The sequence below is a fragment of the Cervus elaphus genome, chromosome 6 (genome assembly GCF_910594005.1).
Source record: "Cervus elaphus chromosome 6, mCerEla1.1, whole genome shotgun sequence".
NCBI classification, from domain to species: Eukaryota; Metazoa; Chordata; class Mammalia; order Artiodactyla; family Cervidae; genus Cervus; species Cervus elaphus.
In genome coordinates this window covers 44,046,180-44,060,490 of record NC_057820.1, presented here as the reverse complement: position 1 = coordinate 44,060,490, position 14,311 = coordinate 44,046,180, and the positions used below count along the sequence as shown (strand labels likewise).

Genomic DNA, 14,311 nt, shown 5'->3' with positions numbered 1-14,311 from the left:
TCTTTGCTTATTTTAAACAACTCTGAGATGAATATCTTTATAGCTGTATTTTTGTGTAGTATATAGGTGTAGTATTTAAGAATACAAGTCTGGAGTCAGACTGCCTGGATTCAAATCTTGGTTTTGTCCCTTACTATAGTTTTGTGACCTTGGTTTACTCTTTGTTTCAATTTCTCTTATCTCAGAAACAGAGATAATAGTATCAACTCCATAAGAGTATTGTAAGGGTTAAATTACTCAATATATGAACATGATGAGAACAGTGCCAAAGCTGTATAAGTACTCAATTGTATATTAGTGATTATTATTCTGTTATATAGGGTAAAGTCCTTAGACATGAAATAAATTAAGGTATTTTAGATCATACATCTTCAGGAATATCACTAGGGATTATTTTGTGTTATAAGACAAAAACTCTACTGTTATTGAAAATGTACAATGAGGTGTTTTTTTTCTGTATCTTTAAAATTTCTTTTATAAGGGCACACATGTTGTGAGAAGATGGTTCTGTGTGCCTTGCAGATACAATTTGTTGTATTCCTCATCTCAAGGAAAATAATTGAAGTAGCAGCAGGTGGACAGAGTTGTAGCCCCTCTTTACTAAGGGGAAGAAAATAAGTAGATTTGTCCTAAGTTATATGTTAGAAAGATTTGTCCTAAGTTGTATATTAGTACTTAAAAATAGAGGCTTCTGTTCTGTCAAGTTGAAACATCTGAAATTGCCAATATTCAACCATTCTGACCTATAAAAATGTCAACTTCAGGTGTTTCAGACTGTTGTTTGGCTTAACTGCTGGCCTCTGTCCTTTCTCCATTTTGTTTTACTTAATTCCTTTGCTGCTCGGCCGCCTATCTTTCTCTCCTTAAATGTAGCATTCTTGACCATCACTTGTTAATTAGTTACAGCTTTCGGGCTTGAGGCTTGGAACCGGCGGGGGCCCTGCACTCCTCTGTGCGTTGGGGCTGGCCTCGTGTCCAAGATCTCGGGGCTGCCATCTCGCCAGCGTTAGCCTCTGGTGACCTTTAAGGAATTTATGGTGATTTTCCATGCCTTGAATAATAGCTTAATGTGCTCTGAGTGAAAGTGAAAGTCATTTAGTCGTGTCCAGCTCTTTGCAACCACATGGACCATACAGTCCATGGAATTCTCCAGGCCAGAATACTGGAGTGGGTACCTGTTCCCTTCTCCAGGGGATCTTCCCAACACAGGGATCCAACCCAGGTCTCCCACATTGCAGGCAGATTCTTTACTAGCTGAGCCACCAAGGAAGCCCAAGAATACTGAAGTGGGTAGTCTATCCCTTCTCCAGCAGATCTTGCTGACTCAGGAATCAAACCGGGGTCTCTGGCATTGCAGTCAGATTCTTTACCAGCTGAGCTATTTAATTTTTTTTTCTTTTTCAGCATTTCAGGATTGAACATTCTGATCAGTGAATGATCCATAAGTTTTCTGTTCCATTTTCAAATATTATATATTTCAAGTTGTTACTTATTGCCTAAAATGTATTTTAAACCAGTATATATGGGAAAATACATACTCTACCTGTATTTATCTCATTGAGGAATAGCACCAAAATCAATAAAAAGAGTATTGCTGTTTTTTGAGAATAATGTGACTAGCTTTAAAAAAAGAAAAGACATTTAATTTTTCAGAGCCTTAAGCAAAGGTGTAGACATTTTTATAAACATTAACCTAATTGAGATCAATTTTAAGAATACTAAGATCCTTAAGTATCTCATTTTGAAAATCACTTTCTATATATCAGTAGCTACTGCTTTGATTTAATTGAGTTTATATAGTAGTTTTATTAATGACTATAAACTAGTTTAATGTTTTACTGGACTTTAAAATAATGGCCACTGGTTGTTTTTTTTTTTAAGTCTCTAAGCTTTGGGTTATGTTAGAAAACAAATGAGAAATTATCACCATTTCCTTTTAAGAGCTAAATAATCATTCAAGTAAGACTGTTCATTGCAGTAACAGCTTTAGTAGTTTTCATTGGTGACAACTGAATGTTCATGCTAGTAACTGGGGCTTCTTGGTAGAATATTTTTAAAACAGGGCTTTGTTAACAGGTTAAGTTAGAAGATTTTGTTTGGCCTTTTCTTTTTCATTCTTACAGCCAGATTTTTTTTTTATTTAATCTTTGACTTGAATTCTTAAGAGCCAGCTTGAACTGATATCCTGTGTGTTTTTTTAAATTGCTTCCATTTTGTCCTTTCTAACAATGTTTTATGACTAATCCATTGTGAGGGAGTGTCTGGGTAAAGGTTTTGGGTCTTGAGTGAAAATAACTAGACTAAATGCATGAGTCACAACTGACCTAAAAATAATGCCCAGGAAGTAATCTGTTTTCCAGTTTTCTCCTCCAAGGCCTCGGCAGTACTGTATGTTACTAAGAGAAAATAGAAAGATAAATGTATTTTTAGTCACTGTCAGAAAATTAATAAGAAAAATGAACTCTGGAAATTTAGCTTCTTATGAATATTTCCAACTGGTAGTTGTATTTGACATTGTCTTTTAAGCTTTAATTTAGCATGAAGTACAAATGAGATGTGGGTAGTATTTTTAATATTTAAACCTGTGTACATTTCTACCCAGCTAATATTCTTTGCTTACTTTCCTCTGCTTTTTTCATACCTTTTTACTCTCCAGAACTGCCTAAAGTTACAGAAGGTGCGTAACACCTTTTCTTCTTATTCTATTCCATATATTTTTATTACTTGCCATTGTTCTTTACTGTTGGTTGCATATTTTATGAAATTGTGTGCAGGGAAAAGTGTATTACAACAAAATCCATATGCTAATAAAAATTAATGATAGTATTCATTATTGACTTCCAAAGAACTGTTTTATGGAAGAGAAAATACTTCTGAAACAATTATGATCATTTAAAATATTTGTTTATTTTAAATGTTTACTTGTGTAAGGAGCTGTGAAGAATGATCTGGGCGTCCCCTGCCCCCTAGTGGCTAAAATGCTGCACACAAAACACTTTTAACATTTCCAGAGTGACTGTTGGAAAGGACTGGGAGCTGGGAGATGCTGCTCTAAGGGACTTGTGTTTGTGTACTGCAGTCTGTAATTGCCTGTGCCGAAAGTTTTAGCCCCTCCTTTTTTTCTGGCATGTTATCTAAACCTGCCTAATTAGCATTCTTAAGAGTAAATCATTTGTTACTTTGAATTAGGTGTGTTTTGTTCAAGGACAAGTTAACATATGTCGTCATGCTGAATGTAGATTCTCATTTTCATACAAAATAATGAATATCTAAAACACTTGGAATTTGTGTTTTAAATCGTGTCCTGTGAATTGTTGAAAATCAGTAACTTAGGTTCATTTAAGGGTAAAATTATTTTTTTCATTTTATCTCTCCATCTCAAGATTTATATAAAATCCCATATGCTGAGTCTATTCTTTCCAGAAAGTGAACTGAAACATTTATCTAGAAAGCATCTCATTCCTGACCTCCTGGTCTTTTGTTTTGAAGCAGGAAGACAGCTGAAATTTTTGTAGTTTTACACAGCCATGATGTTGTTCTTACTATACAGATATTGAGAAAGTTTCTATTAGCTGATCCTTAGAAATTTTATAAACACATGTGAAAAATTTTTACAGAGAGAAATGGAAAGTTCAGTTAATATTTTCATTGCCCAAAATAAATTATGAATTGTAGATGCATTTTTAAAATTTCAATTGAAAGTTATTTGGAGGAAAACACAAAACATAACAAAGACAAAATGAACAAAATTAACAGAAGAAGGTGTTACCTGGGACAAAAAGGAAAGCAAATTGTTTCTCATGTGTCCTGAATTCATAAGCATTATTGTATTAGAGCAACAGTTATCTCAGGTAGGAAAAAAAAAAAGGTTAGGCTTGTACACGTGTTTCATTTCCAGTTTTATATTTGTTTTATAGTTTAATTATGTTTTGGGAAAGTGTGACTAAGGCCTGTTTTAACACAAGTCAATAAATTAGACTGCATGCTTTTGTTATAATAGACATTATGTTAACATATGCGGTTCTTCATAAAAATAAGTTTTTTTTCATATATTTTGAATCATTTTTTCCTATTTTTCAGCCACTAAATGTGACCTGTGCTTATAACTGACCTTACCTATAAGTACAATGCTGTTGTACTTCCTAGTTTTTTACTACCTTATTTTAAATTTTTACCCTCTTTTAAGAATCTGTTCCAAGTGGAGAAAATCAGAGTGTGACAGGAGGTGACGAAGAGGCAGTGGATGAATACCAAGAGTTAAATGCAAGAGAAGAGCAGGATATTGAGATAATGATGGAAGGCTGTGAATATGCAATTTCCAATGCGGAGGCCTTTGCAGAAAGGTTGTCCAGAGAGCTGCAGGTGTTAGATGGGGTAAGCCTTTCTTGTAACGTGTGACTAGTGATGTGTGGTAAACTGAGGACACTGGTGACGTTCACCTAGGCAGTGTGATTGTTGCTGTCTTTCCCCAGAGGTGCATTACCAGCTGCCCTCCCTCTGTCTTTCACTGTCCTTGGTCCAAAGACAGAACCATTCCTGTTAGGCCAGTGAAGGCAGTTGGCTGAGGTTCTGGATTTGGGGAGGTTCTTGATATGAAGTGATGGAAGTAGAAAGTAGCCAACCAGAAACCACCCTGGGTTGATTCCCCCAGCCTCTGAAACACTTAAGAATAGTTCAGGGCAAGAGAATAACATTTTTGTGGTTTGGGGGGGAAAAAATAGGTACAAGTTAGAAGGAGAGAGAGTGAGCTGAAAGAAGTGAATCCTTTACCCAAAGAGAGCAAAATAGTGTAGTGAAAACAGGAGAGCCAGGGCAAAAGGATGTTTGACTCCTCCTGTGAACTGCTTTGGAATAGATCCTGTTTATTTGTATGCACATATCTGAGCTTGTATCTAAATGTACATCTTTAGGAAGTAAAAAGCTACAAGTAGTACCTCTCTTATGAGAAAAATCTAAAATGAGTGTTTTGTGGGGGGGGTGTCCTTTTATTAGGCAAAGTATGCATTTACGAAAAACTCTCAGAGAATAAGGAATGTTTTAAAGACTTAAAAGAGTGTTGGCATTTTATACATGAAAGGTACAGAAGTTATAAGGTTGAACTGGGGTCCAGAGATTACACCAATAGTCCAAGCTTACAAATTTGTAAAACTCTCTGAAAGTAAAGCCTAGAAGAGACTTCAAGATGTTGAAGTGAAAATTGTCCTGGATCAGTTCAAGTCACAGCTCTGCTGCTTAAGATTCAGTGGGTCAGAGCTCTGCTGCTTTATAGTTGGGCTGCACCTACAAGGGAGTTATTATGAATAGTATATAAAATAACATGTGAAATTTTAGCATCACCCATACAATGATATTATTTTAATTCTTTATCCAAATTTTTTCCTCATATCATGTTATCTGCCTTCTTAATGTGGCTTTGTGGTTTGTATTTTCTAGTGAATGTTGCATCTGTTCCAAGTCATCATATTACTTTGCAGTTTAATTTTGGATTTGAAAGCTTCCATATTTCAGGGAATTCAGAATCAATAGAGTCTTTAGAAAATATTAATAAGGGGTGGGTGGTTTGTTGCTACTTTGTCTGGGAAAAAAAAGTAGTTGCAAATGAAAGAGAAAAGAAAGAATATTGTAGAAGGAGCTATCTTATGGCAATAGGCTCTTCCACATCCTATTAGTACAAATCATGCTACAGTTATAAATTAGTTCCATGTATCTGTTAAAGACTGGCATGCTACTGCTACCCTCTTAACTAACGTATTAGCATAGGTGATTATTATGCTTTTGTTTAGGGTTTTACATAAATATTGCAGATTATAGAAAATGTCTATAGTTGATAGAGCTGGAAGCAGTGTCAGAGACGGTATAACCTAACGCCACTAAGCTTACAGAAATGAGAGTCCACCATTGCTGATGATGCATCATGGCGCATGCCCTAAATATGCGGTATTGAGATCTGGTCCCTAACCTCCACGTAAGGGGACGTGTGCTTCCCTGAAATACTGTGTGAAAAAGTGGAGTGTAAACACAAAGCAGCCAATTAAAGTAGACGTGTAGATGTGTATGTCAGCCTTGGTTGCCGCTGCTGCTGAGTCACTCTGCTGTCAAAGATTTATGGATATTTCATTTGAGAATATGAACTATTACTTCTCTTTTTAACTGTGTAGGCCAACATCCAGTCTATCATGGCCTCTGAAAAGCAAGTCAACATCCTAATGAAGTTACTGGATGAGGCTCTCAAGGAGGTGGATCAGATTGAATTGAAACTGAGCAGTTATGAGGAAATGCTCCAAAGTGTAAAAGAACAGATGGATCAGATCTCCGAAAGCAACCACCTCATTCATCTCAGTAACACTAATAACGTAAAACTCCTGTCTGAGATAGAGTTCCTTGTGGTAAGCATGGTTATAAACTACTAACAACAATTAAAAAAACAAAAAAACAAAAAACTAATGATCTCTAAAGCCCATTTGCAAATATTTTCTAATTTCCTTAGGAGAGCAAGATTTAAAAATACTGAAGTTTCAAACACACAGTAATAGGATTGCCTAGCATCTTACCTATAAACTTCCTAAGAGTGCACAGACAAATGGTGTGTTTATTTACATTCCAGAACCACATGGACCTGGCCAAAGGTCATATAAAGGCACTTGAGGAAGGAGATCTTTCTTCTTCCAGGGGCATTGAGGCCTGCACCAATGCTGCAGATGCCCTGCTGCAGTGCATGAATGTAGCTCTGCGACCAGGTATGACCATAAAATCTGCCCAAGAACCTAGGACGAAGCTTCTGACTTAGTGTAAAGCTTTTGACAAGAAGTCCATGAGGCAGTTGGTTTAGGGTTAGATTATTAGCTATTGAAACAAGTTTCACTTACTATCAAACATAATTTATATTGGCACGAAGAACTTCTTCATTTCAGTACCTTCTGATTGACCATCAGTGACTCTACGTTAGCACCAGGATTTTTCTTCAGTGCTGTTCACAGAACCTAGCACAAAGTAGATGCCATAAGGCTTTGCTAGACCAGCGGTTCCTAAACTTGAGCTTGCATCGGGATCACTGCTCGGGGCCACCCCAGAAGCAGTAGGTCTGCTCTGAGGCCTTACAATCCATGTTTCTGACCGTTCCCAGGTGAGGCTGAGGCAAGACCACAGCGTGAGGATTGCTGAGTTATGCTGTTTTTTCCCCCTTACCTTTCTTTTATAAACACACGCATAAACCAGTAAAAGGTTGAGTTCTTCAGAACTGAAATACGGCTTCTGTTATAAATGCGCTCGTTAGACATCCGGGAGCTCTTTAACCTGTTGAATAAGCTGTCACGATTTCAGGCCATGACATGCTTCTGGCAGTTGAGCAGCAGCAGCAGCGGTTCAGTGATTTGCGAGAGAAGTTTGCCCGGAGACTGGCCAGTCACCTCAACAATGTTTTTGTTCAACAGGTAATTTTATGTTGTTATAGTACTGTCATGTTCCTGTAGCTTGAAATGAAATTGTCACAGAAAAAAAATTTTAATGTATTTAATTGGGAGCACAATATGTTCCTTTATATATTTATTTGATTTTAATATTTTTAGATATGTGTGTATTTGCTCATAGATGTTTTGGGGGCCTCAGTGGTCTCCTGTGAAGACAGTTCCTTTTAGCCAAAATTCCCTAAGTTTTAAATAATTATGCTTGCATGTTACATATACCCCATTTAGACAATCTTGTTTATAAAAATAAGTCCAAACTTGTTACGTGTTTAATGTTTGGCCTGTTTTATTTTTCAATATTTTCAAGTGAGAACAGGGACTTGATTCCATGTTTTCAGTGTTTCATTGGCTCCATATACTTATAAATATGAGAAAAATGACTAACTCAATTGTAAATTCTAGTTGATTTAATCTTATAGAAAACTTTTATCTCTATTTTTATGTGGAAAGGGTGTTATAATTAAGGTTGTGGCAATGATATAAATGTTACTATTAAGTGTACCTTAGAGGGGTTTGACTAGAAGGTGTTTTATTTAATAAATAATAAATTAGACTTAATATTTCTTGAATAAATTAGGTGTCATAAATTAGATTTTGTGTATTTATCATCTCTTTAATAGGGATTTGGGGCCAAAAAAAAAGTTGAGTGAAATTTTGTTCATCAAGAAATGCTGACTGATATTCTAGGTTCTTATTTTGTTTTCACTTTGTAGTATTCTGAAACAATTGTATTTACTCTATTTTATTTCTGATTAGTTTACTCAGGCCCTCCTTCAACTCTATAACAGGTCCTACTTTCTTTCCGTGCCTGTGAGTACATCAACTTTGGCTCCAGCTTCTCCGATTCTTTTTTTTTCCCCCTGTAAAGTTTACTAAGCTTAATAGCAGCAGAATCTTTATAGTTATAATTTACTGATTTGAGCTACCTGTTAACCATATTTGTGGCAGTTTTTTTAATGTCCCATAACAGAAAGTTTATTTAGATCCAAAAGGCATTTAATCTCATTCTGCTTGCCTTTCTTTCTGTCATTCTTTCATTCACTCACTCACTCCTTTATTTGGAAGTCATTTGCCAAGTGATTAAAGATGCATTCCAGACATTTCATTGGAATAGATGAGAGGCTGATTCTTTCCTCTAGTTGCTCACAATCTAGAGAAGGGAGACAGACAGACTGAGGGAGGGTGTATGTTATGGTGGTACCGTGGGAGTAAAGGAAGGCCAGCTAACTAAGCGTGCAAGGGGGAAACAGGGGAAGACTCTCTTAACATTCCACTTGACTTGAAAAGCTTCAGGAAAAAAGTAAACCTAGGAATCACATAGGAAATACTAATGCACATTTTTCTTACACTATTATTTCAATAGTATCTATTTTTACACAATTCCCTAGTATTTTAAAATTATCCTGTTGGCAGGGTGTAGTCCACATTTGTAGATGGTACGGAAAATACCAGTCAGTAAATGATAATCCTTTCTCCACCCTTAATTGTTTGTTATAACATGCTATTATTTGTGATTTTGCTTCCTTGCCTTATAAACTAATGGCTTTGTTTAAAATGAATGCATCCCAGTTCTGAAAATCTAATATGCGTTGTTACATGTGAGTAATGCATGTTAAAAACCAGAATGTTGCAACAACCTGGAATGTGCTGAAGAAGATGAAAGACAGTGTCCCAAGTACAGATAAGAGATTTTCTGTGTGTTAAATTTAATACTTCGTGTCACCTAGCAAAGAGTTGGGAAACAAGGGGATTTCTGTTCCTGGTTGTGGGACACACTGGGAGGATTTGATTACCGCATTGGGTTACATGTCTTTGTTCATCATCAAATTTTGATTGTGTGTCTGATTTGTGTGTCACATTGTGTGACAGGACTCACTGTCCTCCATATGTAACAGTAAGAAATGGCTGCTACCCTCAAGATGCTTGTGAGGATGTGGTAAAAGTAGTGTACTTAAAACTCTACAGCACTGTATACGGGCTACCTTAGAGACACCACAATGGAGTGAATGTGTCAGTAAAGCAAGTCACACAAATTTTTTGGTTTCCCAGTGCATAAATAAAGCTATGTTTACACAGTATTGTAGCCTATTGTGTGCAATAGCATTATGTCTAACAGAAGAATGTACACATTTATTTTAAAAATACTTCATTACTAAAAATTGCTAACCACCCTCTGAGCCTACCATCTGAGTCATCATCTTTTTGCTGGTGGAGGGTCTTTCCTCAATGTTGAAGGTGCTGGGGGACCAAGGCAGTGATTGCTGAAGATTGGGGTAGCTATGGCAATTTTTTAAAATAAGACAAGAGTGAAGTTTGCTGTAATGATCAACTTTTCCTTTCTCAGACAATTTCTCTGTAGCATGCAATGCTGTTTGATAGCATTTTACCCACAGTAGAACTTCTTTCAAAATTGGAGTCAGTCTTCTCAAATCCTGCCACTTGTTTTATCAACTAAGTTTATGTATTAATTATAGTCTAAATCCTTTGTTGTCATTTCAGTAGCCTTCACAGCATCTTCATCAGGAGTAGATTCTCTTTTAAGAGACCAGTTTCTTTGTTCATCTGTAAGAAGCAACTTCTCATCCATTAAATATCTGTTAAATGAGATTATAACAGTTCAGTCACATCTTTAGACTCCACTTCTAATTCTAGTTCTGCTTTCTACCACATCTATAGTTACTTCCTGTACTGAAGTCTTAGACCCCTCAAAGTCATTCATGAGGGTTGGAATCAGCTTCTTCCAAAACTCCTGTTAATGTTGATATTTTGACATCTTCTCGTGAATCATGGTGTTCTTAAAGGCATCTAGAATGGCCAGTCCTTTTCAAAAGGTTTTCAGTTATCATTACTAATTTATTTATCTATAATAAGAAACTTTAAACAATGTCTTAATTTTTAAAGTATATAAAGAGTAAAATTCTTAGCACAATTGAATTCTAGATAGGATAGTTATCTATATTATTGATTGAATTAAGCAATTTAAGTATTTTATTTTCCTCCTTCCTATATATTTTGAAACCAGTTTCTCTTAAAATCTTTCTGTTAACACTAACAATATTTAATATATCTTAATAGTCTGAAGGTAATAATGTTTTTATATCAGTGAATTTTCACATGATGATGATCTGAAAATGCTACTTACAGTAGGAAGTTTTGAATAGTAATATATGTAGAAGAGCTTTGTGAACCGTAAAATTCTCTATAAATGTTGGTTCTTCCATTTTGCAGGAGAGATGAAGGTTTTTAATTGAAGAGCTTTCCTGACATTAAATTAAATAATATAACTTAACATGCAGTGACCTGAGTAAACAGCTATAGAAGAACATAAACCATGATTTTGAGTCTTGAATTATTGAAAAAATTAATAAGGAAGGATAATGGAAATATATCTAATACTATTATTAATAAGGGTAAAATATTTGAAAAACATTTATCAGCAATAACAAGTTTGTCAAATACTCCTTCCTTTTAGTTAGTGTAACTTAATTAAGACACAATTTGGAGACGTTAGCAGACTTAAAACTAATCTCTATCTGTGTACAGTATCTAATATCTGTGATTCAGTGGAATCTCAGTCATCCTTCTGATGTGGTAAACATTTCTAAAATGTAATGTTTGTAATGACGTTTGGCAGTTTTTGAGTCTGATTAAAATGATTTTGTTTGGCATGTTTTTAAAAGAAAACAGAAGTGAGACACATGACTAAGGTTCAGATTCTAGCCTTCTGCCTGTGTGACCTGTGTGAATCACTTAACCCTTTGAATTTCAGTTTGTTCTGTTGAATCAGCTGATCTACTGGATCCATAGACTCTAAAAGAAAAGTCAGGATGCATCGTCTGTCTCAGGCTGATTGAAAATGTACTAATTTATATAAGACATGTCAAGGATTAAAAACAAAATTATATAGTTGCTTCTGTAGAAAATTAATGGAAAAATTAAAATTACATTATTATTAGGGGTTATCCTGGAAAGGGCTTCCCAGGTGGCTCAGTGGTAAAGAATCCGCCTGCAGTGCAGAAGACATAGGTTCAGTCCCTGGGTGGGGAAGATCCCCTGGAGGAGGAAATGGCAACCTACACCAGTACTCTTGCTGGGAAATCCCATGGACAGAGGAGCCCGGCAGGCTACAGACAGTCTCTAGGGTTGGCAAAGAATAGGACATGACCCAGCAGCTGAGCACTGAGCGCTGTCCTGGAAAGCCCAGGAAGCAGTCATCTGCAGTTCTTCCTCGTTCTGACATTCTGTGTCCTGTGCATTTTCACCTGCTGTTTAAATATCGTAGACTCTAATGGAAATATCATAGATGTAGACAATTTGTTTTGAATGACTTCCCCTGTTTGGTGTGTGTTTCTTAGTAACAGTTTATATCATGATATTTATTTGCTTAGTCAATTGTAAAATGTTATGGGAGAGGTAAAGTTGATTAAAATATTCATTCTCAACTACTCTAAAAGATAAAATGAGTCAATTTATCAGAGAGTCATTCTTGTGTGTTTATGACTATTTTATGGTGGTGGTGTTCAGTTTGTATACACAGGATGATTAAAAAAAGACAAGTAAGTACTCAGTTCTTATATTTCTATGTTCTGTTGTTTTTGCTTGGCCATGCTTGATCATTATTAAGGATATTTAGTTACAACAATGTTTCTTTATACTGTCAGTGATATTTATGTACTTATTTATTCACTCTAGGGTCATGATCAGAGTTCAACTCTTGCTCAGCACTCTATTGAACTGACTTTACCTAATCATCATCCATTTCATAGAGACTTACTCCGATATGCCAAGCTGATGGAGTGGCTAAAGAGTACCGATTATCGAAAATATGAGGGACTAACAAAGGTATGGATTTGACGTCAGTTACTCACTGAGTATAGAGCATTATCTTTTAGAACCGAGAGGTCATGTGTTCAGTTCCGCAAGTGACATTTGAAGCACTATTGTATATTCTTAAAAAAGCAGCAAGTAGTTGAATTTCTTAGTGCTCATTAGCTAAGGAGAACATTTTTTTTTCTTTTTTTTTTCCCATTTATTTTTATTCGTTGGAGGCTAATTACTTTACAATATTGTAGTGGTTTTTGCCATACATTGACATGAATCAGCCATGGATTTACATGTGTTCCCCATCCCGATCCCCCCTCCCGCCTCCCCTCCATCCCATCCATCTGGGTCTTCCCACTGCACCAGCCCTGAGCACCCGTCTCATGCATCCAGCCTGGGCTGGTGATCTGTTTCACCCTTAATAGTATACTTGTTTCAATGCTGTTCTCTCTGAACATCCCACCCTCGCCTTCTCCCACAGAGTCTAAAACTCTGGAGAACATTTATTTTATTTACTTAGATGGAGAATAGCTAAATTTTGAACTTCAGTATAGTATTAGGCCATACTGTAGCTTGAAGCATCATTTAGTTTAGTTAAATAATTATTTCCTGAGTTGCTTTATGTGCAGTATAAAAACTAGAGAGTATGAAGTTATATTTTCAATGAGGCATTTGCTTTATAAGAATCTGTAATCTGTTCTTTTAAGCACATGCAGTGTGCCTCTTTATTAAGCAAATGTTCCACTGTTCCAGGCACACAGAAACATGGGTATTTCTGTTCCTGATTGTGGGACACACTAGCTGGAAAAATTGGATTATCATATTATGGTACATCTCTTTGTCACTCACCAGATTTTCACTGTGTGCCTCTTTTGTACTCACTAATCCGTATGTAAGAATAAGAAGTGGCTCCCACACATGCTCCTGCTTCCAGAGAGTGTCAGGTCTGCCCGGGAAGAGCAATTGTCCTTAAAACAGCCGGCCAGAGTTAAGTGCTGAACTGGATATGAGTTTAAATGTATAGCATGTTAGAGAAAGGAAATTCATTACCTGTAGCCACAGGAGAAAACTTCATAGGAAACATTGGACTTGACTCTTTTCCTGGGACTTTAAGAAGGCCAGCCTGACTGAAGCTGAAATTCCATATTCTAGAAGAGTGAGAAGTTAGGTTGAAAAATCTGAGTTGTGAGTCCTAACAGCATTCTTCACACATAGGAAGAGACTTGATAGGGGAAACTAATTAAAAACCTAATACAATAATGAACTGAAATGAAATCTTGAACGAAGAAGATGATAGTAGGAATAGAGATTATAAATCACAAGAGAGAATCCAAAAACAAGGGACAGGATGGTGCCAGACTTGTGAGACGTAGAGATTAAAACAGTGATAAATACCACTTGGGCTTCCCAGGTGGCGCAATGATTAAAAAAAATCCACCTGTCAATGTAGGAGATGCAGGTTTGATCCCTGGCTTGGAAAGATCCCCTGGAGAAGGAAATGGCAACCGACTGCAGTACTATTGCCTGGAGAATCCCGTGGAGAGAGGAGCCTGGTGGCCACAGTCCGTGGGGTCACAGAGTGGGACACGACTGAGTGACTGAGCACACACACACACAGGTGGCCACAGCCGGACAAGAAAGAGCCATTCACACGTTCACTTAGCAAACGCGTTGAGCATCTGCTGTTTGCTGACGCTGTTGTATGCACGAAAGATAACAGCGCTGAAGGAGACAGGTGAACACGTGCCTGTTCAGAGTACGCATTCCAGTGGAGAAGGACCAACACAAAAGTCAGTGTCCTAGTCTGCCGGAAGGAACTGCTGAGAACTCTAGAGAAAATAAAGCAGGGAATGCTAGGACATCAGAAAGGTTGCGGTTTCAAAAAGGATGGTCAGAGAAGGCAACATTTGAGCACAAATTTTAAAGATAAGCAGAGGTGCGCAGTGGGAATTTCCGAGGAAAGCTTTCCCAGCACAGCACAAGTGCCCCAAGGCGAGAGCAACCTGGGGCACTGGAGGAGCAACCAG

General features: G+C 36.8%; 1 protein-coding gene across 5 annotated transcripts in view; it reads left to right on the top strand.

Annotated features, from left to right (window-relative positions):
- Positions 1-14,311, top strand: part of EXOC1 (exocyst complex component 1) — a 52,409-nt gene that overhangs the window by 13,055 nt on the left and 25,043 nt on the right. For 3 of the 5 annotated variants that reach the window (XM_043906712.1, XM_043906710.1, XM_043906711.1), the window contains exons 5-10: positions 4,187-4,374; positions 6,159-6,386; positions 6,605-6,737; positions 7,321-7,430; positions 8,220-8,273; positions 12,156-12,305. In XM_043906712.1, the coding sequence (XP_043762647.1) occupies positions 4,187-4,374; positions 6,159-6,386; positions 6,605-6,737; positions 7,321-7,430; positions 8,220-8,273; positions 12,156-12,305 (863 nt within the window). The remainder of the gene's footprint in view (positions 1-4,186; positions 4,375-6,158; positions 6,387-6,604; positions 6,738-7,320; positions 7,431-8,219; positions 8,274-12,155; positions 12,306-14,311) is intronic. The other 2 variants (XM_043906713.1, XM_043906714.1) reach the window with 1 other exon arrangement.